General features: G+C 35.1%; 1 protein-coding gene across 1 annotated transcript in view; it reads left to right on the top strand.

The window, feature by feature from the left end:
- Nucleotides 1–10083: 10083 nt before the first annotated feature.
- The window catches only part of LOC128991946 (uncharacterized), an 80202-nt gene continuing 65678 nt past the window's right edge, over nt 10084–24607 (top strand). Inside the window, exon 1 of the mRNA XM_054415244.1 lies at nt 10084–11615. Within this exon, the coding sequence (XP_054271219.1) occupies nt 10149–11615 (1467 nt within the window). The 5' untranslated portion in view covers nt 10084–10148. The remainder of the gene's footprint in view (nt 11616–24607) is intronic.

Consider the following 24607-nt stretch of genomic DNA (forward strand, 5'->3'; position numbering starts at 1 on the left):
ATATGAAGAAGACAAGCAAGCTTTAGAGGTGAAGAAAGCTAAAGGAGCTGATGGTGCCACTGTTAAACATCTCCTCAGACATCAACATTATTTGAACTGCCTTGCAACTGGGCAAGATTACTATGAGAATGTGACAAGAATTAAATCTATAAATCATCATCTTCAAACCTTAACCATGAATAAAAAAGTACTATCCTTTGACGATGACAAGAGGTTTATTCTAGAAGATGGCATCAATACTCTTGCGTTCGGTCATTATAAAATCGATGTTCAAAATGTGTAGATGTATAATAAATGCAAATGTTAAAAAAAATCTTTCATTTATTTACCCTTACCATCCTCTTGAAAGAATTGGTCAAACATAAATCTATATTTGCCATTATTCTTTGACCTTTCTTTGTCTATTACAAAAAAGCCATATTTAGTTTTATCCCAACATTGATGACAGAGATTTTTAAATTGGTCAAATGAAAAGTCATTACCAACATGATTGTGATATACATGTTTTAAATTTAAATCATCTTGTTTGAATAATATTAGGAAATTTACATTATCACGTAAATGTTTGTGTACTTTGCTGTAAGATTGACACAAGTAAAAACAGTTAATATTTTTATGTCGACCCATTGAGAAAAATTGTGTAATATTTGGACTATTTATGTCATCAAACACAACAACTGACTGTGATTTTACATCATTTGGTGTGATTTCACAGTCAGTAAACGTGTGTATTTTCACTTCATCACACAAACTAAATATTTCAATTATTTTTTTATATTTTTCTTGTTCTAAAGATTTAGATATTAAATATAAGTTTGTAAATTTTAATCCTTCCTTTCTTACAATTAAATTGTAAATTACAACCGTCTTCCCACTTCCACTTGGACCGCAAATAACACATCGAATATTGGTAGAAAATAGACCCAACTTCTTTGGTATATTTTCCTTAGTATGTACTATTTTAAATTTGTGTTTTTGTTGAATAAAAGACATTTTTTATATAATAAAAATGGTAAAAAATGTTAATAAGAAAACATGTAAAAAGGGCAAAGGTTTATTCCTAAAGCCTTACAGGGGTCGAGGGTTATTGAATACTCTTATAAATAACCTTCCATTCCAACTTCACATACCATCATATCGATACTGTGGACCTGGAACGAATATACGTGAGAATCTAGCTAAAAATGTACCTCCAAAAAATAAACTAGACTCTTATTGTAAAGAGCATGACATATTCTACATGAATAATCCCGATACTGCTGCTCGGAACAAAGCAGACATGAGATTAGCAGACTTAGCTTGGACTAGAGTAACGGCGAATGATGCAAGTCTTGCTGAAAGAGCTGCTGCTTATGCCGTGACAAATTTGATGAAGGCAAAAGCAAAGATGGGAATGGGATTAAAATTTAATAAAAAAGATGGACAACTACCAGCTGTTAGAGGCCGCAAAAGACGTGCCTCACTTCAGAGGGGTGTACCTAAAAAACGAGCTAAAAAATCTAACACCAAGAGTAAAAGAGTGCGGAATAGTTAATTTAGACAGTTCATCTGGCACACATTGGACAGCTTATCGTAAAAATAAAGATATTGTAATTTATTTTGACCCATTTGGAATCCAACCTCCAAAAGAAGTAATTAAATATTTTGAGGGATATAAAATCTACTATACAACCGATCAAATACAAGATTTAAATAGTTCTATTTGTGGAATTTTATGTTTATCATTCATAAAAAATATTTCTTTATAAAAATGGATTCATTTACTATAACATTTTCGGGTACAGAGCCAGAGCTAAAGTCAGTATTCTTTCCTCCCATAGAATTAAATGATGATTATGTTATTGGATTGGTAGATTTTCAAAGTTATAATTCAATATTTAATGTTAAAAAACTACTAAATACTTTAACATATTACAAAGTAGAGAAAATGACATTACCAAAAGGAGATATCTCAGTTGATGATTTAAACCGGTTATTAAATGGAAAACTTAAAGTTATAGTAGGTAAAAATGGAGAAGCATTAATTAATACTAAATCCAAACTTTTATTCAAAGGGCTTATTCCAAAATTAAATCAACTTAAAGGAAAAAAGTTAACCATTAGTGAAGGTGATGATGTTTTCTATTATGACCACAATGCTCCAGTTACAATAGAAATTTCTGAAGGAACATATGAGGTGGTTGAGCTTGCAAAGGAAATTCAAAAGCAAGTCCCAGACTTTTTCCTTACAGCTAATAATAAAACTATGAAAGCGACACTACTTTCTAGCCACGTGTTTGATTTTACAAAACCATGTTTAGGGTCTATTTTATTAGGATTTAAAGGTGTTTCTACTCCTGGTGTTCAGTTTGAATCTACAAATAAAATAAACATTAATAATGTAAATGTGATTAGAGTAAAATGTAATATTGCAAACGGGTCCTATTTAAATGGCAACAAATCACACACCATACATAGCTTTTATCCAGAAGCTCCTCCTGGCTACAAAATTATTGAAGTTCCAAGAAATATTATATATTTTCCTGTAAATAAGAGAAGTTTAGATGTTGTCAGTATTACATTTGCCGATCAACATGACAAGGCAATTGACTTTAACGGAGAAGAAACTACAATTACTTGTCATATAAAAAAAGATATGAGAATTTATAAGAATTTATCTATAAGTGTACAAAATGCTAGGTTCCTAAAGTCAATAGGACTAAAGTTAAAATTTTCTATTAATAAAAATGGAAGATTTTCTAGACGTTACAGGGAAATCCCAATTCGACGATAGTGTGGTTAAAATTACAAATCACTCCTATGTTCCCCACAACACTTTAGCAATAAATAATTCTGATGAAATTCGAATATGTATTAATAATCAAGATTTGCTAACTCTCCCGTGTAGGAGTTATCTGTATATTAAGGGAGAAATTGAAAATCATGAAAAAGGTCATTTTATAAATAATGCATTTGCGTTCTTATTTGATGAAATTAGATACGAAGTTGCAGGTAAAGAAATAGACATTGTAAGAAACCCAGGAATTTCTAGTCTTATGAAAATATTGAGCTCTTACAATAAAACTACTAAATTGTCAAATGTAGCATTTGATTCTGACACAAATTTAAAAGAGTTCCATAAAGGTGGCAAGTTTAGTACATGTTTGCCATTAGAGCTGTTAATGGGTGTATTTGAGGATTTTAATAAGGTATTAGTAAATGTCAAACAAGAATTGGTGTTGAAAAGATCCAAAAATGATTTGAATTGTATATTAACAACCACTAGTGCTCCAGCCAGTGGCACTGCTGATACGATTCCCAAAATTACACTTAACTCTATTCAATGGGTCATGCCACATGTGATACCATCAGATGGAGAGAAGTTACAATTACAAAAGATGTTATTGCAAAATAAAAATTTGCAAATTGCATTTAGAAGTTTAGAGCTGCATGAACTTCCATCATATCCCAATACCACAAGACATACATGGTCAGTAAAGACATCTTCAAGTTTGGAGAAGCCTAGGTATATTATATTTGGTTTCCAAACAGCTAGGGACAATAGTGCACGAAAAAGAACTGATGAATTTGATCACTGTAAATTAAAAAATCTCAAAGTATTTCTAAACTCTGAATATTATCCTTATAGTGATTTAAATCTCGACTTTGAAAATGGAGATGTCTCTAAAGCTTATGAGATGTTTATGAGGTTTAGAGAGACTTACTATAATACTATCCCAGATCCTATGATTAGTAGGGCTGAGTTTATGAAGAAATATCCACTAATTGTAATAGACTGTTCTAGACAGAACGAAACAGTGAAAGAAGGAATTGTTGATATTAAATTAGAGATTGAAACTGCAGAAAATGTGCCAGCAAATACATCTGCATATTGTTTGATAATACATGATAAAGTGTTTGAGTACAATCCTTTGTCAAATGAGATAAATAAAATGTAAATAAAAGATGAAAAACATTCAACAAGAATTGGTTGACTCTGCAAATCAAATACGAGAGAAATATAGAGCTTTAAAACGTGGCAAGTTTCTAGAGGCTGAAGAGAGGTTCCAAACATTCCAACCTTTAATAGAGCCATTACAAGAATTAAAGAAAATCACATCAGAGAGGCCTCGAATGGAGATACTCCCAATGACTCCATCTAGAATATCAATGATACCAAGATTACAACCATTACAACCATTACAACCATCCACCCCACAGAAATTAGATTTTGGTCTTTTAGCATCAGACTATTTAGGAAATTACCTCAGTAAAAGTAGTATGACAGACACTACATATGGTATTAGACGAGAAGCAAATAAATTTTTTATTGGAAATAAGGAAGTTGATATTGGCAATGATGATGTTACAGTTGCAAATAAAACCTACAAGGGGACAAAAGGTTTATGGGAATTGTTAACGTTAAAAGAACCTGAGAACTATACTCAGGCTGATTTGCAAAATTATAAAGAGATTTTGGAAGCTACAAATGGACATTTAAAGAGTTACAAAGATGGTGCACCAATTTCAAGTAATAGACATACTAAATATCTTAATATAATTAAACCTCTATTTAAATCTGTTGGTGAAGGTTTGAGACAAGTGACTGGTAATAAAATAGACTATATTTATTGGGATGATCCTAATGAGCTTGTAGATAGGTTAAGACTTCTTTGGCTAAGTCGCCAAGCCGGTAACTCAGGAGTGGATAATGAAATAGATTCCATTATTGAGGAATTGAGAGAAAGTGGAATTATTTATTAAATAAAAATATGTTTATAGATAAATTTTATCGTTTATATAATCCATATAATAAGCCTGCAGAACCCAGGGCGGCAACCATGAGTAGTGAACCTACTTTAAATTTACAAGATGATAGTTGGAATTGTTTAAACCGTAAAATTGGTAATGTTAAAGATGGGGAGTTTGTAGATGATGTATCAACTTTAGGACAGACATTAACTAGAAAAGGTGATGTCTTTTTACAAGGTAAAACTAAATATGAGTTTTTAGAATCTAAGAATAAAAAGTGGAATGCTAAAAAACAGAAAATTACTAATGTGGAAAAGGGTGAAAGTTTAGATGATGTGCCCACTTTACAACAGACTTTAATACGAACAGATGGTGGTACATTTGTACAAGACAATAAAAATTATGAATTTTTAGAATCGGAGAATGGTGTTTGGAATGCTAAGAAACGGAAAATTACTAATGTAGAAAAGGGTGAAAGTTTAGATGATGTGCCCACTTTACAACAGACTTTAATACGAAAAGAAGATGGTAAATTTATACAAGATGATAATAATTATGAATTTTTAGAATCAGAGAATGGTGTTTGGAATGCTAAGAAACAGAAACTTAGCAATTTGATGGAAGGTACAGATAGTAAAGATGCTGTGAATGTTTCACAAGTTCCAAAAATGGAAGCAGGCTATTGGAGTTTTTATAATAAAAGGTTAGTACGTGTTAAACCTGCCATTGATGAAACTGACTGTGTTATAAAAGAACAGACTATAACTTTTGATAAAAAAGAAAAATGTTGGGATGCCAAAAAACAATTTATAAGAAATCTACCAGAGGGGGAACATTCGGATGATATTTGTCTAATGTCACAAGCTATGCATTACGATGGATCAAAATTTGTATATGGAGAAAAAATTTTTAATTTGATGGAATATAATCCTGATTTATTAGTTGCTGACCCCACATCTTTGAGTGGATTTAAGTATATAGATAATAGACCATATATACCAGAAAACTATGTATTTAAAAGAATGGAAGATAATCTATTGATTGGGGCTAATGGTGATGTATTTAGAGTTACAGGAAAGGATGATGTTATAAAAAATGAATGAAATTGCATACGAACTTCATAAGCCTGCAAGAAAGAATTTCATTAGAAGGTCTTTTAAAGTATCTATATATATAAAAGGCAAAGCCCTCACTGACTCACTCACTCACTCACTCATCACTAATTCTCCCACTTCCCATTTACATAGAAGGCTGAAATTCGGTACACCGATTCTTTGGGCATTAAATAGGAAAACTAAGTAGTTTTTATTCTGATCGGGCTTTCGGGCTCCGCCCCAGTGGCTCTGGAGTTTCCCATGTTAACCTTATGAGTACTCATATTTAAATGGAATTAAAGAATCTTAACAGCTGTTTCAATTAAATAAGTTGGTTCTGTTCTATGATGTTCAATAGCATTAAAGTTACAAGGATTACCAACAGAGTGCAGCACTATTATTTTTTTAAATTTATGACACAGCTAATTTGCAACCAAAAGGTGAGTGAGCGTAGCGAAAGAACTTCAACCTGGAGGCGAGTTAGCATAGCGAACGAGTTAACCTGAAGGCAAGTGAGCGCAGCGAACGAGCTCCAACCTAAAGGTGAGTGAGCGTAGCGAACGAACATCAACCAGGACGTGATCATGCCATGCGAACGAGATCATCTTTTGAAAATTAAGAAGTTAAACGGGGCAAAGCCCGGGGGTACAGCTAGTTGGGTATAAACGAAACCATACAAATAGATTTAATTGATATGCAAAACTATGCTAGAGAGAATTCTGGCAATAAATATATTTTAACTTTAATAGATACATTTTCTAAAAAAGCTTATGCTGCTCCACTAAAGAATAAGACAGGGTTGGTGGTTACAGAAGCCATTAAAACCATTCTACCAAAGGGGGTTAAAAACATTCAATCCGACAATGGAAAAGAATTTTTTAATCAATATTTTAGCAAACTAATGAAAAAATTAAATATTAATCACTATCACACATTTTCTACAACTAAGGCTGCAATTGTGGAGAGGTTTCAGAGAACTTTAAAGAATTGGTTATATAGAGAATTTAGTGCTCAGGGGAGTTATAAATGGTTGGATTTACTTCCAAAGTTAATTCGAAAATATAATAATAAAGTGCATAGATCTATAGGTATGAAGCCTAACCAAGTGAATATTAAGAACAGTAAATATGTGCATGAGAGGTTGCATGAAAGGACTTCTAAAGTAGTGCAAGTTAAAAAGCCAAGATATAAGGTAGGTGATAGCGTGAGAATTTCCAAATATAAACATGTGTTTAGTAAAGGATATACCCCAAATTGGACAGGGGAACTATTTACAATAGTAGAAGTTAAGAATACAAAGCCTGTGACTTATATCTTGAAAGATGAAAATGGTAATATAATCAGAGGAGGCTTCTATACAGAGGAGTTGTTAAAGACCAAGTATAAAGACATGTATTTAGTAGAAAAGGTAATTAGGAGGAAGGGTGATTTATTGTATGTCAAATGGCTTGGGTTCCCAAGTAGCCAGAACTCATGGATTTCCACAAAGGATGTCCAAGGGAGCATGCCCGCGACCAGGAGCGCGCCCACGCCATGAGCCGAGTTCGCACATACATGATTTTGGAATAGAAATATAATTATATCAACTGGAAAGGGGAATGGTAGATGTACTAGCAATTGTGCATGGGGCAGAGGGGAGTGGTGAGGGGGTGAGGGGGGGGGGGTTGGCCCAAAAACCTCGAACCACAAAAAACGGCCGCGACAACCTATACTACTATACATATACACATACATGGGTCAATAAATGATTTTTTTTTTTATTTTTGCTTAATATCGAATATATTTATGGGGAATAACTAAGAAATAAGGTTTGACAATTTTTATAGGGATTTGCAGGCAAAGATCAGGATTTTAGATTTGGTGGCCAAAAATAATCCCCATAAGAATAACATGGGAAAAACGTGTCTAAAGTGAGGTAAAACCGGCAGTTCTCCACTACTCATAAAAACTTCAAAATATTGAGCGGACATCTAAATACCCACTTACAGACCGGACAATTATAAAGAAAGCCCAATCGACAGAGTTTCATTACAGTAATGGGAGGTCGCGTTGTACAGGACGTTGAATGTTAAAGATGGTTAATGTGACCTGTCAGAATTGCCGCCACTTTAGAGGTCACGTGAGCAGAGGTCAATTAAAGGTCGCAAGTGACCGTGTAGCGTGTCATGTGTCGTGTCGTATGTCCACTACGCGGTGAGGCGGTCAGTGGCTGCGAGAGTGCGTGAGTACGAGGTGGGGGCTATTGGAGGGGTAAAGGCGATAACAGTGATGTGAACATTACAGACCAATCTCAATTCTGTGCGGTTTTTGGAAATTGTGAAAATTTTGCAATCATTTTAAGAAATGGATGATTTGGGACTTTCAATGTGGGGAACGGTGATTTTGAGGCACATTTGGAATATTCAAAATGTATACATGGCTTGATTAACAGTTAAATTTGTTTATGAAATTGTCGACAGTTTAATAATAAGTAAGGTTGTCGTTTTGACAAAGTAGTGTGTCGTTTGAATAAGTAAGTTTTAAAGTTATGAGGTTGGACTAGGCTCATTGTAGAGGTAATTCATCTATAACATGTACTAAATTTATATTTTGAAACTTTTAATGTAATGAATGGTGATTTAAAGGCCCATTTAGTTTTTTTTATTGACACACTGTTGGAATAACAGTTACATTTTTGTTCATGAAATGGTCGACTTGTCAATGAGTTTATATTTTAGATCGGAAACTTTGGGATTGGTAAAAAGAAGCTTGTTGTAAAGGTAAATAGTACAAGTTACATTACTGCAATAGAAATGGAGAGTAGTATTAACTAGCTGTTACTTACGGGCTTCACCCCGTTTGACTTGATAAGTATTGATAAAACTATTGATTGGTTAAGATAAGCTGAAATAAACAAAACAGAATACAGTAATACAAACAAATAAAATAATCACACCCGATTTTAATAAGGTAATATAAATTGAAAGAATAACAAACCAAAAAGTACAGCTGAGGTATTTTTATTATTAGGTATATGGAAAGTTCCCTGTTTGAAAAGGAATTACCTTAAAGGGCTATTTATTAAATAATGGATAGTTTTGCGCAAGGTTTCTCGTCATGACGAACATTTTAAGTATGTGGTTTATGGGGGTGTGACTTGTTTGTAGTTTTCTCAAAATTTCATCGGTACTTTGGGATCTATATAGATAACTAATTTGTAAATAGCAATGGTGACATTCAAGTCAGGTACATCCTCCAACTAACGGAGCGGATCAGCTGGTGTAACCTTGATCTTGGCACGAGTGACGTAACACCTGTTTCGCCGGGGAGTGTTGTGTAACACGAACACCATGAGATTTTATGGGGATTGATGTGAACTACACACACAACCAAAATCAAATCGTACTCGTGGTATAGTGAGTGTTAAATATTAGTTAGAAAATAAACATTATGAGCTTATACATTTTTGTAAAATGATTAACATAAACCTATTATATAATAATATCTCTGAGTCTTAGACAAATGATCAATTATTTTGTTAACCACTAAATCACTAAATCACCATGTTTAAACAATATTCTATTCTATTGTTATTCTAATAGTATACGTTGTGAACACTAATGAGAAATTATTATATTTCAAAGAATAAATCTGCATTAATCAAAAATATGTAATGTACATATAGCTTGGATAACCTCTCTATTTCCACCCCACGCTGTAAATAGAACATGTGTTTGGAATTTATTCAATTTGTTTTGATTTTCTGTTTATATTTCGTTGGTTATTTCGTCACCAACTCGGCAACTTATAATACCCATGTTAATCTTTTTTTAGTTTTAAATTAATTCTATTTTAGTTTATAAAGGGATTCTACACATCTGCTTCTAACAGTATGAGTAGATATTCCCTGCGATGCACAAGAGCTGAAAAAAGGTGTTCAAGAAACATTCTTGCCTATTATATAGGATATCTTAGGTTATTAATACCAAGTTAGCGTCGTATTTTTCAAACGGAGACAAGCATAAAACTATAAAATAAAACTAGTGAGTCGACCAAAGCTTATGCCCTTTGTATTATAGCTTAGGGCCTATTAATTAAAACAAAACATGTTATTAATTTGTATTATTCAAAAGCCTCAAACTTACATTTACCATTAAAAGTAAATAGTGTTAAATCCGCGTCCACTTGTAAGCGAAGATAGCGGTTTTAGGGCGAGACCGAAATAGCGAACGAACTCTGCGAGAGAGCAAACGGCGTGAGGTGGTTAAAAATAGACAGACCGACGGCGAGCTGGTGCAGTGCAACTTCGTCAGTAGAACCGGGGTGTCGGGAGTGAAGAGTGAGATGTCGAGGGAGCGACGCTGGTGGGGAGTGCCTCGCAGCTTCGCGGGGTTCTCCCTCTGGAGGCTGTCCAACCCCTTCGAGACTCCAGAGGATCCTGCAGAGTGCGGGAAGAAAGGGAGTGAAGGGAGTCCGAGAACCACTCCAGAGATAATTGCGAGACGAGAAGAATCAGAAGGGAAAGAAAAATCCAAAAGTCCTTCTGGTAGACTGGAAAGAAGTCCGTCGAAAAGTAGAAGCAGAAGCAGAAGTAGATCTTCAAGTTTCTCATTCAAGAGTAGAAAATCTTCTGAACGAGAAACGCCTGAAAAAGAAGTTGAGGTGAAGAAGAGTGTTTTGCCGGACATAAGTTTTACGTTTTTCAGCGAACAAGATCGCGAGTTGGAATACGTTGTTGTGGACTCTACATTGAAGAGTGTGGTGGATTCAAGCGTGGAACGAAATTCACAAGGGGATGGAATGGAAAGGATTGGAAACAATGATACGATGTCTGACGATTTTAGAAGATCAGAGAGACCTCTTAGCATGCACGATGACAGAGTGAAAAAAGTCGAGGAGGTTGAAGAGGAAGAAAATGAAGTGAGGCATTTGTCCACAGTGGTGATGACGATGAAACCTGTGGATTATTCCAACATTAAAGACTTGAAGTTGGCTGTTGAAACAATTGTGAAAGAAAACGAATACGAAGTGTTAAAGGAGAAGGAGCCTCCTTACTCGTCTCCGAGAGCTTCTAGTGTCGAGTGTTTTCCCGTATACGCGACAATTGTCAAATCAAACAAATCCTCCACTTTGGATTCCAACGAAACTCCTAATTTTGTTGACGCTCCAACGTCTATTCCAACCACTGAGTCTTCCGCGTTGGACTCTCCATGTTCTAAAGACTTCGACGAGACTTTGCCTGCAGTGCCTACCCCAGATTGGGACGAAGTGAGTTTAAACTCCGAGTACAACGCGGACTACGCTGAACTCACAACTCCGGAACCCGTGGATCCTTTGGAATCACCGGTGCCTGAGAATACTGAAACTAAGGAAGAACTGGCTTACTGTCAACACCGAGCTGAACTGAAACCGTCTCTGAGGAGGGTGACATTGCTGCGGTGTAAGAAGACGGTGAGGAGAACTCCTTCGATAGGGAGGGTGAAGAACAAACTAGGGAGAGCTTGGAGGAAAGTGCGCGGGTGGTGGATAGAGGAGAGGATAAGACTGAACGAAGTGATTTTGAAAAGAGATTCAGTCCGGGAGGCCTCCGTGGTCTCGGATGTCCCGGAGACGGTGGTCCGCAGCATGAGTGATGAGGACATCTATGTGGGGTTGAAGGGGGGTGACGAGATGAGAAGTGTTGATGACGTCATGTCCACATGTTCAACTCTGCCTGCGAGGTACCTGAGGAGGCGGAAGAGATCCCCTACACCTGTGTTGTCGAGGTCGTCCAGCGTCGCCGCGTTCCGGAGGAGCAAATTTTTCCCTGAGGTAAACAGTGATCATTTAAGTAAAAGGACGATAATATTCATAGCTGTATAATCATGTTAGTATGATTCATTTCACAGCCCAGTGAAAAAGTACGGTAGTGTTAACGAGTACGATCAGGTGACAACGCTACGGAATCTATAGTTGGAAGCTTTTTTGAAATGCTATTTCCAAAGTAGGTAACCCCTTCTGCTATTTATTAGATAAGTAATTTTTATCTTTCAGTGTCTTTCACGCATTTTTTCTTCTCGTAGGTACAGAATAACATTTTTTGGATTTATGGCCGGGTGAACTTTTGTTCATCTCTAAATGTTTAAATAGACACAAAAACATTAACATCTAGTTTGGAAATATAGAAAAATACTTAAGGTACAAAAACCCCGACAAGTAAAATATCAAATAAGTAGGTACGAATAAAGCTTAAATTTCTGTTGCCGTAGGTAAACCATTGCACTGAAACACCTGTTAATCCTTATACAATATACGAGATGTAATCTTTGATTTTACTAATCGTATAAAATTATAACGGTTCGCAAAACTTTACCCAACACATGCGTATTTCAAGGTAAGAAATCGTGTAATGTTCAATGTTGATTTGCACGATTAAGGGTAAAGGTTATCTTGGTATAGGTAATTAAAATAGTGAGGATTATATGAACTGGCTATCATTGAAATCAATGTTGGGTGAGATCCATTTTGGCACGTATCTTTCACGTATTCTTTCCTGAGTCATAACTGTTGGTCATAACAACTCCCAGACAAGACTATATGTTGCATATACAGATAAAAATAACTAAAACAAGTTAGCCTCTAAGCAATGCATTTAAAATATTTTGTTTTATCTTCGCCCAAGATAAACGATCCTGAAAGACAATGATTTCCATTTTAATGTCGTGGCTAAAGAATTGGGGAGATAGTTGGAATAATAAAAACTAGAATAATACCCCCGTCGCAGCAAACCTGCCGACTAAGCGAATTTCCATTTGTCTGAATTGATTTTCAATTAAATATATTTTGATAACATTAGGTTTAAAGAGTACCTAGGTTTGCTGCTACAAGGAAACTAATAAAGTGTGTTTTTAGTAAAATATTGATAGCTTAGTACAAAATAAATAAATTTGCCAAGTTTGATCAAAATATATCCATAAACAAGCAAACTACAACATTTGACAATACTCTCCATAAGAATAACATAGGAATTTAAAATTTAAAATTTTTTTAATTTTCTCCGTTACTAATAACCGAACAAAAATACTTTTATATAATAAATTATTTGTTTTTTTAAGCTCTTTAAAAAGGTCTAAAGAGAAATGGGGAAATTTTGTGTTTTGAGGGTCAAAAGTGAGAAAAACCAACTTTTACCCCATAAAACCCCCCGTAAAGCCCCGTTCCCATGGTCCGATCATGCTGGTTCGCGAACTCATTCAAGTTTATCCCGCTTTACACCTTTAAACCAAATTTCATCACAATCTGACAAAAATTACTCAAGTATATATATATATCTATATATTCATATATACAAATTTGAACGAATTGTGTTTTTGGCCTCTGAGGACATCAAATGAAAAAGTAAATCGGTCCCGGGTCTAGGACTTACCGTGCCACCTACGGTAATAGCTACTTCCCTATAGGGTAATTCGCTAAAATGAAAAGTGTGCTGCTGATAAAATTCATTTCCTTCTACACCACGTTTCTAAACGTGTCAAACGGGAAGGGCAACATTTATATATAATAATATTACAACTTATAGCATCTTTCATGTCTCTATCAACAATCACGTTAGGAATAGCTAATAGAAGAGATCAAATTTAACTTCAAGTAGTAAAAAACTCAATGAGAGACTCAATCTACTAAGTTCTCTATACATAAACAATTTTAAAAACTGGCCAAAGTTGGTGCATAAATGGGATCTCTCCTTCAGTAGGCAAAGTCTACGGTTTTATTGAGCGTGAGAATATAAAATAAGCTATGTTTACTGTAGAACTGGAGTAGTGTACTATGTAAGCTGTAAGCTCAGTAGCTCAGCAGGACGTGATCGAGCCTTGCGAATACTTATGAAGTTAAACGGGGCAAAGCCCGTGGGTACAGCTAGTTTGAAATAACATTGATGAATTTGAATAACCACTTTGTCGACGTGTTATTTTATCGACAGACTAGTTTACCGACATTTGTAATCGATTATAATACGAGAAATTTTATCGACATTTCTACCTCCAAAAATATTGTTAATCTTTATCCCATTATTATTGCCCAACGTAAAAACTGTCATAAAATGAATGTAATACATATTTACATAGTTAATGTCAAGGAAGTGGTTTTGCCATTACGATGAACCGAGACTAGAAAATATAGTCTGAATTCAACCTTCAAAATCTACTTAGACGTGTTCCTACAATTCTTTAGACCGTTGGCACTTGGCATATACTGTACATACACAAATAACTACTGTATGAATATTGTTTATACTGTATTATTCAAATGAGACAGTAGGCCGTGTTCAGCGGCAGTAGACCGTTGTAGGCCTACAATACATCAGTAGGTCCATGTCACCTGTCTGTTTGGGGCTTCATGCCAACATTCTTGGACTTTTGGCATCTTCACCTCTTCCTGAACTACTTTGTGGGTGCCACGTTTTTACTGAACTAAATCAGAAGCTGTGTTTTGTTTTATTGGTTTACAATGGTTAAACATAATCTTTAACCCTATACGGAATAAACAAGCTGAAACTTAAACTAAATATGGCTTGTTTGGAAGATTGTTACCTGGAGCACGATTCCTATGGTTGCATACAAATTAAAAATGATTACATTTTATATAAAACACGCAACAAACAGAAATCATGGTTACAAATCTAGTTTGCTGAAAATCAGCTTGAATTATTTATATTTATAACTGCCCCAAATAAAACACATCAAAATTTTTTAAAATAACAAGTCAACTTTAAGGTAACTGAGCTTAACTTATTTGTCCTAACCCCAATGCAACAATAGAAACAGCTGACAGACATCACACACAGCTGATTATTGAGATCACGATAATTTCCATTAGTCTCGTTTGATACAAAGATTATTTGATTCTGAAACGAGGAGGTGCCCATGGCACCTTTTGTACTGGTGCATACAAAACATGATGGATCCTTTATCAAGGCCACAAAAATATACACAACAATTTATATTGAATGAAGATACAGTTACAGCTGTTTTATCACCGAAGGCGATCCATGTTGCAGTTTTGAAACAATGCTTATTGTTGATGGTTAACAGTAACTTCCTTTTCCGTTGCAACGCATCTTTCCATTGATTCGTAAGAATTCTCATCCTTTCTAGAATATAATATGCAGGTATGTGCTGGATCATGGTCTTGCCCATAGCCAAAACCTCACCATAGATGTATTATAAACAAATAGAATTGTTTCATGTTAAAAACGAAACACCACCAACCACGCAACACTTTCATTACAATCATACATTTAGATAATTGCTTGACTTGTCAATAATTAGACGTTTGATGAATGGTGAAAGCTACAATGGAATCACGCAATACACTTTAGATACGGCATGTTTAATGCACTGAATCATCCGTGCAAGAAAGTCATTAGGGATCCTCGCCTTATTTTCCTTACTGAACTAAGCTTTGTGTATAAAAAAAAAATTTCTATTTATATCATTAAAGAAAAAGGATATAAGGAGGATTATTTATATCCTTGGTCTTCGAGTTGTTGGAAGGATGAATCGCGTTATTGAATTGATCGCAATACTGGCAACGAATTTAACCTAACGAAACTTTGAAACCAGTTTGTCAAAATGTGATACGTCATTAAAAACGCCCTTAACAGTACATGCTATTGTAATAATAGAAAACAATGCTGTACACACCAAAAGCGAAGTAATGTTCATTCACTCTCTTGATAAAACATGTTTGAACCTATTGGTAAAAAATAGAAATCACAAACTACGAGTATATTAATTTAGACACTTCAACTATTTGCTGTCAATATTTTCTCGCATGCTTATTCATTTTTTATCAGGCCTTTTTCTTACCTCAAACATATTCTTCGTTTACATACCATCAAGATAAGATTCGCATATCTTGAGGAAAATGGAAAATTCAATGGACAACCCAACTCATGATTGTAAATTGCATAAACATGCCTCCTGAACTATTTGGCACAAATACAACTTCTTTGTCGCCAACAGTAACCTCTGGGGTCATCGACCCTGTAAACTCTTCCCTGAGATTACTGTACAAGTTATCACAACATTATGGTAAGCGAGTGTTGTGATAGTCACAGCTTTCACTGGGTTGTCTGTTTGCTCGAGCTTGCAACCTGGTTATAAGAGTTAGGCCCCGTTTATGCACCAAGTGCGGTAGCGGTAGCGACAGCGGGAGCGATTCCTAACACCATTGAGTTAAATGGGGCTGTTTATGCACCAAGAGCGATAGCGATAGCGGTTGACCTCCCGCTGCGGTTTCTAATTCGCCCGCTGTGTAGTTAGAAATCGCAGCGGTTGCTTGGAATAGAGCGGTTTTCAACTACATTGAGTCAAATGGGTCTGTTTATGCACTGCGGGAGCGGGAGCGGCTGAAGCCAGGGTTGCCAACTTGATCCATGCGCACGTGCACTTAGGACAAATAGTTGTGTTAATTATTTGGCAGAGTTTGAGTTGGCAAGACTGTGTCCCCCTTCCATTCTCCTTTGACCAACCGCTACCGCTATCGCTCTTCGTGCATAAACAGACTCATTTACAGCGGGAGCGGGCCCGCTATCGCCCCGCTCCCGCACTTGGTGCATAAACGGGGCCTTTACACGTTACAAGAATGACGCCTTTAGAAAAAGGGAATCAATATAACAATATGACAAAAAAAATTGAACTATTGGTTATTGGTTTTTACTCCTTGTTGCTGTTTCCTCATTAACAGTAAACGCTCAGAATTCTTTAGTTTTTTTCTTGCCATATTATGCTCAAGGAAGAAATTGTTTTGAGTTTAGTTGCACTTCTTGACTTTACAACAAGAAACAAAATGTATGGAACAAAGTGAGTGGAATGACTTTCTTCTTTCTATAACGTAAAAGCAATCTGAACAACAATAATTTGAGAAATAATTAAGGGATATTCTTCAAACAAAAAGTGTCTGGTTCATACTAAGAAACCGTAAACATTAAAGTTGTAGACATAACATGAACTTTGGCTTGAGCACCGCAATCTCAAGGGCCGACGCTGTTAATTTCCTCACTAATAATGGCTTGAAATGACTTTTAACTTACTATATTATCAAAAGGGAACCTTTTTTTTAGGGGTATGGACAGTTTTGTTGCATTTGTTGTCATCGTCTCTTAGAGAATTTATCAGCTTAAGAAACTAGAATTCTGTATAAAGGTAAACTCTTTAGGGGGGTAATAATGTTTACAATTTGTCACGCATTGCACAAGCTGCGACTTCATTTTGTCCGGTTTATGTTACCATATAAACCCCGATGGTTTATTGTCAATTTGTATGGACAACGATACTACAAACATGCCTCTCTACTGTATAACATTACTGTACTTACAGAAGCTCCGATTAGCCACGGCTGTGCTAGCGATTGTGTTTAATTCTTCAGCTGGAAGAGAGTGCTTCATTCACTACACTATGGAAGCCATTATGTTTCCATGGCATTGCCCCAGCTTATTTGAAGGCACTTTACTTTCTCTCGATATTTGAGTATTAATAGACGATTTGAGGGAGAGTGTGGCCAACTGATTCCATCTGCACGCCTCTTGTGTTGATCTAAATTATCCGACACCTCTCGGTATTGGTTTCTAACTAATGTCAGTAGTTGACTATGGTGATGTATTGCGTATACCAAAAACATGCACCACAAATAGAATGAGGATAGGTTATTATTTTGGACAATTCGCAAAGAATCGTTAAATTTTCTTTCTATTTTCTCTAATCTATTATCCATTATATTCATTACGTAAGGCGATTCTTTGGTCAAAGTTGTGGGCTACTGGGAAGTGGGAAGTCTTAGAACGATGGGAGAGGGCTCAAATTAAAGGTCTCTTTCCGTGACTGCGGGAAAAATAATGGAATTTCCAAAATCTTAACCGAAATTATGAGCTATAGCAACTGCTTTGACCCAGCAACTATGTCAGTAACGAAAAATAAGGTACAAAATAGAGATTTAGACACTGGCGCAATCTGTAACTGGCTCACACAACTACATTCTTTTTTAGTAAAAAATTTGCGACAGCTGATCCATATAGATGGGATGAGTCAATGATATAACGTAAAATGTTCTCAATAAGAATAGCATTGGAAGCCATGCACAGCTGATTTTTGTTTACTATAGTTGACCACGATATATTTCAAAGCCAGTATTCAATACACGCAGTTGGTTTGCTAGCCAGTTATACTTCTACATGTATTGTACTGATTACTCTACTCTAATGTACTGATGTAGTTCTAAGATGGGATATAGGAAATCTAAAATATTTAAATAATAAGGAAAAACGTAATTTAGCCTAAGAGTTTTGGCAATGAAGAACAAGATAGATACGATACGATAGAGGCACCAGTCACCGAAGGAAAATTTCGAAAAATTGATTTTTAAAATGCTGCCAATTTTGCAAATTTGGAGACAGCGAAGATAGCACAGCTGACCTTCAATTTGAGGGAAAGTACAATCAGCTGATCATTATCTCCCGCCGGCGGCAAGGTTGGCAGAGCGAGACAGGTTTACCAACCTAAATATCAACCTGTATACTATATAAACGGATATGATCGATTTACTGGCTGCGGCCTTCAGTTGAACGGGAGATATTGCCTTGAAGGATGATTAGATGTAAATGGCTTGTGATCGTAATTGACTTTCTTCGGCTTTTAATTTTCGTTGCGGTCGATAAATAAACATTTACCGACCTTTAGACTAGATTTGGAAACGCTGGTTGGATGAAGGACTTTAAAAGGGCTCCCGTTTATTTGGCAATAGGTTACTGTGATTTGGAAAGGAGCGATAGGGTTCAGTACATAGACTTGTTCTCAAAACAATTATAGCAAATCACTAGTGTATTGCTAAAACATTGCAGCTTTTTATACAGTATGTATGGTGCCAGGGTCTTTTTTACGCGTCCCATGTTACTTACCAGTAAAATGTGTATTAATAATGGGGAAAAAAAGAAGAGAAAATTAAAAAGAATTAACTCTTTTAGAGGAATAAAGTTTTAAAACTTCCTCGTATAGTGATGCTATGAATGTACCTATTTTAAATGGTTGGAAGCTGTACCAATCAATTATGTTGTTAACACAATGGTTTGCTTGCGTTACACACTGGGGTATGGATATTATAATAAATGGATACCTTCCAAATTATACATCACTCGATACCTCACTGGATCACATCTAACATTTTCAGAAAGATCCCGGCATGAAGGAATGAGGACACAGAATGAAAAAGAACACCGAGAATATCGCTCGGGAAATACAAATTTATCTTGAAGACTAATGGAATCTCTCCAGTATTGGATAACACACCGCTAGTTGGGCTAGGAGTTCTAGACAAACATTTTGACCCGATTTGTTGATACTCTCGACTCTTTTAACGCAGACAGCAAACAAACAAACAAACAAACAACAAACGCTCCACCTGCAGTCAACCTTGGCCGAGTCTCAACTCTGAACACTGTGAACTTGTTAATCACTGACTTTTGAAAACAGTATTTTTGTCAGCCAATGTTACAAATTGGAATTACATTTTTTATCAAGATATCGTAGGCCTATTCTTATTTAGATAGATTTATACAGTAGTAGCCGTTAAAATATTACCTTTAACTAAACATTCCGTTGAAAGTTTTTGCAAGTTTCAGAATAACAATTAATTTACTTTAATGGATTACTGATTTTTAATAATTTACTAATTTATGTTTTTTATAAAAATGTGTAATAAGCCAAATCATTGTTAACTATCGTGTCTATCATATAAGCTATCAACATTAAAGAAAGTAGGCAAGAAAATAACTTTTAGGAGTAGGCCTAGTTCATTCAGCAAAAGCCTCATGAAACTGTTCTATTTGGATACGGAAAGTTTGTTTCACTTAGTCCTTGTAGTTGAGATGTCTCCCTGGCACCTACAAGCACAAACAAACAAGCATTAACTCTTTTGTCTGTGATATAAGTTAAGGGGAGATGCCCAGTTTTTCGGTCAAAAAATTAATTTTTTGTTTATTGAATTGAAAAATTCTTCATCTTTTCCTGATTCAGAAAATATATAATTTTAATATATTTACTACAGTCTAACAATCATAAAAAATAATATAAATAGTACTACACACTCGGTTTTAGTCACAATGGGCTGAATTAGCGTCAACTGAATTTATGTTAGAAATTTAATTTTGTTGAATGGTTGCACTGAATAAATGTTGTTGCTAGGTTGAATAGTCAACAAAAATCTTTTTCTGTTTGTTTTTCTTTCTTCATAACATATGTGTATATAATAATAGTGCTGTTTGTGATGAGGAATAATGTGGCATAGGGTAGGCCTAGGCTTGACTTTAAATGAGTTTTTCCGAAACTGTGTTTTTTAATGTTTAGGTACCATTTTCCAGACTACTATAAGTACCACTGACTTCAAATTTTTTTCTGTTACTTAGGACATCATGGCCCACAAAGTGTACTAAAAGTTTGCTTCTATGTTTAAAAAAACATTAACAATAAAATTAATTAATATTTGTAAAATAGTGAAAAAAATTATATATTTTAAAAATTTTGATAAAATATGATTTTTTTGGTAGAACATATTTAAATTAGTACAGTTTGTCTTAAATGTCAATACGAATAAGTAGTTAAAATTTGATATGCATAGCTAAAAGGGTTCTTTCTTAAATGGTACCTAAGCAACACGATGTTTACCCATATAAAATGCATTAAATCTAAAAAGTGGGCATCTCCCCAAAGGTGCGGGGTGGTTTTAAAGCCAGTACAACAACAACATAATCTGGTTTATGACAACTAAATTATAAGTATATACGTATAAGCTGCTATACCCGTGCTTTTCAACGGGAAGAAAATGTGACATAGAGAAAGTAATTCTGATGTGTGTTTTAAAATACGGCAACTCTATGATTTAGTTTGAAAATATAAACTGATTTAAAAGTGTAAACCTACTTACTTTCAAACTCCTGCTTTTTATGTTAATAGATCCAAAAGTATATGACAACATACCTTATTGTAGCAACAGCATCAATTGCTTCATATTGATGCTTCACGAATGACATGTTTTGCCATAATTCTTCAACATTAGTAAGCCTCTTTACATGTAGCTTACTATATAAATTACAAAATGAAACTTTGAACAATACTTTACAAAACGTATACAACCTTTCTTTAAAACCAAACATAACCCTCCTAAATCTACATAAAGCATCACAAACATCTTTTTCGAGTAAATAAACAAACACCAGTTCATTGTACTGACCAGCTGTTTCATTAACAAAATTAAATTAAATCATGTAAACTTTGGAAGCATGCAAGGCGTAGCCCTTTGGAAATCAGCCTGTGGGGCAGAGCCCTTAGGAAATTCGTCCATATCAATACTTTTCGCCAAATCTACACACTCTAAGCTTTATTTATATGTGACATATGCCTATATTTTTATTTTGTAAATTGCCTTAACCGTTTACATAAAATTTGATTGTATCACTTTATTAATATAATAGATATCGGTAGCCTATACAATTAAAATTCTTCACAATTATTCTAACTTGAAATTACTCAATTTATTAATTTCTAAGTCATTTCACATTCGCAGCAAACAACTTTATTATTATATCGACACCTTTCTAAAAAAACACAAACTACATTCCCGTAGTTCGGAATGTATTGCGTCGCTGGTAGAATACAAATAACACAGTACTTACGTAATGTAGCACAGTGTGAACGAGATCGTCACATTTTGTGCTGTTTGTTGTACAGTATATTACGTTCTAAAGTCGTTTAAAACATTCATAACATTGCATGCAATATAGACCTACTTTTACAGACTTTGTCGTCTTAATTTAAATAGTCAATAGTCAAATTTCCTTAAATGGTGAAAAGTTGAAACGTGTAATAATTTGCATTTTACTACAATGAAAAGTATTTGTTTTGTTAGTAACTCATTACGCATTGCAGTGAGTATTTCATCCTTTAGTAAATCTGGTAATTTTTGTGTATGTAATTTAAATAGTTTAAGATTTTGAAACATATTTAGATTTTTGGCTCTAATCCTTCTCTTTCTTGTTTCAGGTAATTATTAATTACTAAACTGGGAATGACGAAGTAAAATCTTGGAATCAAGTAGCCTACAGCAGTAAGTAAGGAACTAGTGTATTTAGTGTTGAAGTTAAGTTATTTTTACATAGATACAGTATAACTTAATGTTAAAATGATATTGTATTAGTACCTCAGTGATTGTTGTGAGCATTAAATTTGCATAAATAATATCAATAAGCTAAAACAGACTTGTTTTACAACCAAAGAATACATGACTCGTCAATATTTCTCAACTATTCTATAGTATATTTTACTAAATCAGTATCCAATAGTCAATGATTTAATACAGGACGGAATTATGGAATTTAGGAAATGTTTAATAACTTTAAGTTGAATCGGATTGAATTATTAAAAATAACAAGACACTCCTTTCAAGCTATAATTCTAAGCTCATATTAAACGTTATTGCCTGGATTTCGAATGAATCTCGATAGGACTTGCTGTGGAAGGAGAAGTCACACCACCCTAATGTAAAGAATGTTTGTTTAGGTTCTGGTTTATTTTTAACTTCCGTTTTTAGACTCCCCTCTTCCATATACGCAGCTATTTAGATTTGACAGCATCCTTATATTTGTCGCTCATCAGTTTAATTAACACCAAATTAGAAGACATTTTTACTCATTGGACCTTCTGCACTCTTCTCCGTTCTCTTATGTTCTAGTTAAATTTAGACTAGAACGTTTAAAACACTCCCCCCCCCCCCCCGTATATATGAATGTGTCATTTCGATAATTATCAAATACTAAAATGAATTTGGAAAATGTCACACGAAAAATAAATTTGGAATCGAACGTGTGGTCCTCAATGACGAGTTAACTTACCACTTAAACTATCTAAACAAGATCGTGATACAACATTTCAACTTGATCGAATAAGAGTGCCTTGCACAATTTTCCGCTCTGTAAATACTTAACTTTGAAGTTTGGTATTTAATGCCAAGCATAAGGTACTAACACATATACTTACAAACTTTATTGGCTTGTGTAAATCTTTTAAAACTTAATAAAGAAATAAATGTAGAAATAGCGGTCCTGTCATTACAAAGCCTAATTTTGAACCTAAGACAGCTCTGCTTCGTCTGGTTTGAGAAGTAGGATAACACTCCTAGTAAAACCCAACACCACGACTCGTACGAGTTTCTACCCTAAAGCACAGAAAACATACTAATGTTTTCTGTGCCTAAAGTCACATAATTGATCAGGTGGCTGTACCCAGCAAATATCCAAGAGTTGCACTTTAACATGCCCAGGTTGAAAAGAAAACTCGGTACTTTTTGCATACTTTTTGCGGAGGAGCTGCATGCCACTTAAATGTATGCTAACAAGTTGTAGCATTGACTATATTTTTTTGTCTGCTATTAATTTAATATTTTATGTCCAAAACCCCACCCAAATTTTAATCATGCCACTGCCTTGTCGTCGTCTGCTAATCACAGAGTTAATAAACTCTGTTTGTCAGCAAGCTATGTCAAGTTATGAAGTACGTTGTTGTTAATATTCAAGATATATGTCAAACGTTTTGAAATATTTCTTACATTAGATATGTGCTCGATTTAGGTCTTTGTAAAAAGTTGTAAATAAATCAGACGGTCAGTGGTGTCAAGTCCTCTAAATTGACGCCTCCGTCAGTTTTTCTCACGTCAGAAGTCAATTGGTGCCCCAATTAAGTCGAAGGCCGTGCAATATTGGTGGAATATCAGTACTCAGTCCATTCTTGACCAGTGCCAGGGAGATACCGTTGACACTTTGGCAGTGAAGCTGGATTAGAACGCGTGACTCCTGAGGCATGGCTGCAGCGGAACCTCCTGTTGTCGTTTTTACCTGGGTGAGTTTTTAAATAAAAAAGAACTCCAATTACAATAGTTTTATTGGTGATTTACAGACTGCTCAGAAAGTCGTGTAGTCAAAAGTAATGTTAAATGCGATCACATGCTGTCGAATAACGTTAGTCTGACGACGTTGAGAAGGATATCAGATGACCCTTACTAATACTGTACAGAGTGTATCAACAAACGCCGGTATACTTCTAGTGATATCTTATACTTTAAAAACTGTTAGTTACTTCTTAAAAACCCAGATATTTTCAATCATCGTCCGTGATGGAGCGGAAGAATCCTTTCTCTATCGTCCAACACTTCTAGAATGCTCTGTGCGTTTCTAACCGCCGTTTTAGATTTATGCTCCCCAGTTTTCTCCACAATTGAGCAAGTATGGAACACAGGTTGATTGCAGTTCTTTCCCCTTGCATTCACTTTCCACCAGCGTACGTGCATTCGCGTGTGTTACGGAGGTTTAACATGTAAACCGATCGGTATACGTATCCAACGTGATAGTTCTTAAACGACAATCGGTTTTGTCAAGTGATGCAAGTTCCTTCCGTTTTCCCACAGTTTCACAGCTGACTTGATAGTTGTACAGTAATTGTCGCTGTAATTATTTGCACGCTACATGTTAAAGTTTTGTAACGGAACGATTGTGAACATCCGCTGCGACGTCTGGTATCGTTCCTTATGTTGACAAGTGAGGTATTGGAGACTTGGTGGACCGTTAAAGACTTCATAACTACTTTGTAAGAGCTATTCAATATATTTATTGTTAACTCAGAGGAACCAATCTACCGACCTAGAGACTCAGCGATTCAAGGCTATGCGTTCGATCCACATCGGGTGATATTTTGTCTAATTATCTCAAAATCATGCTTGTAACG

The sequence above is a fragment of the Macrosteles quadrilineatus genome, unplaced genomic scaffold (genome assembly GCF_028750875.1).
Source record: "Macrosteles quadrilineatus isolate MER2022 unplaced genomic scaffold, UCM_ALF_1.0 Scaffold_4__1_contigs__length_99947679, whole genome shotgun sequence".
Lineage (NCBI taxonomy): Eukaryota > Metazoa > Arthropoda > Insecta > Hemiptera > Cicadellidae > Macrosteles > Macrosteles quadrilineatus.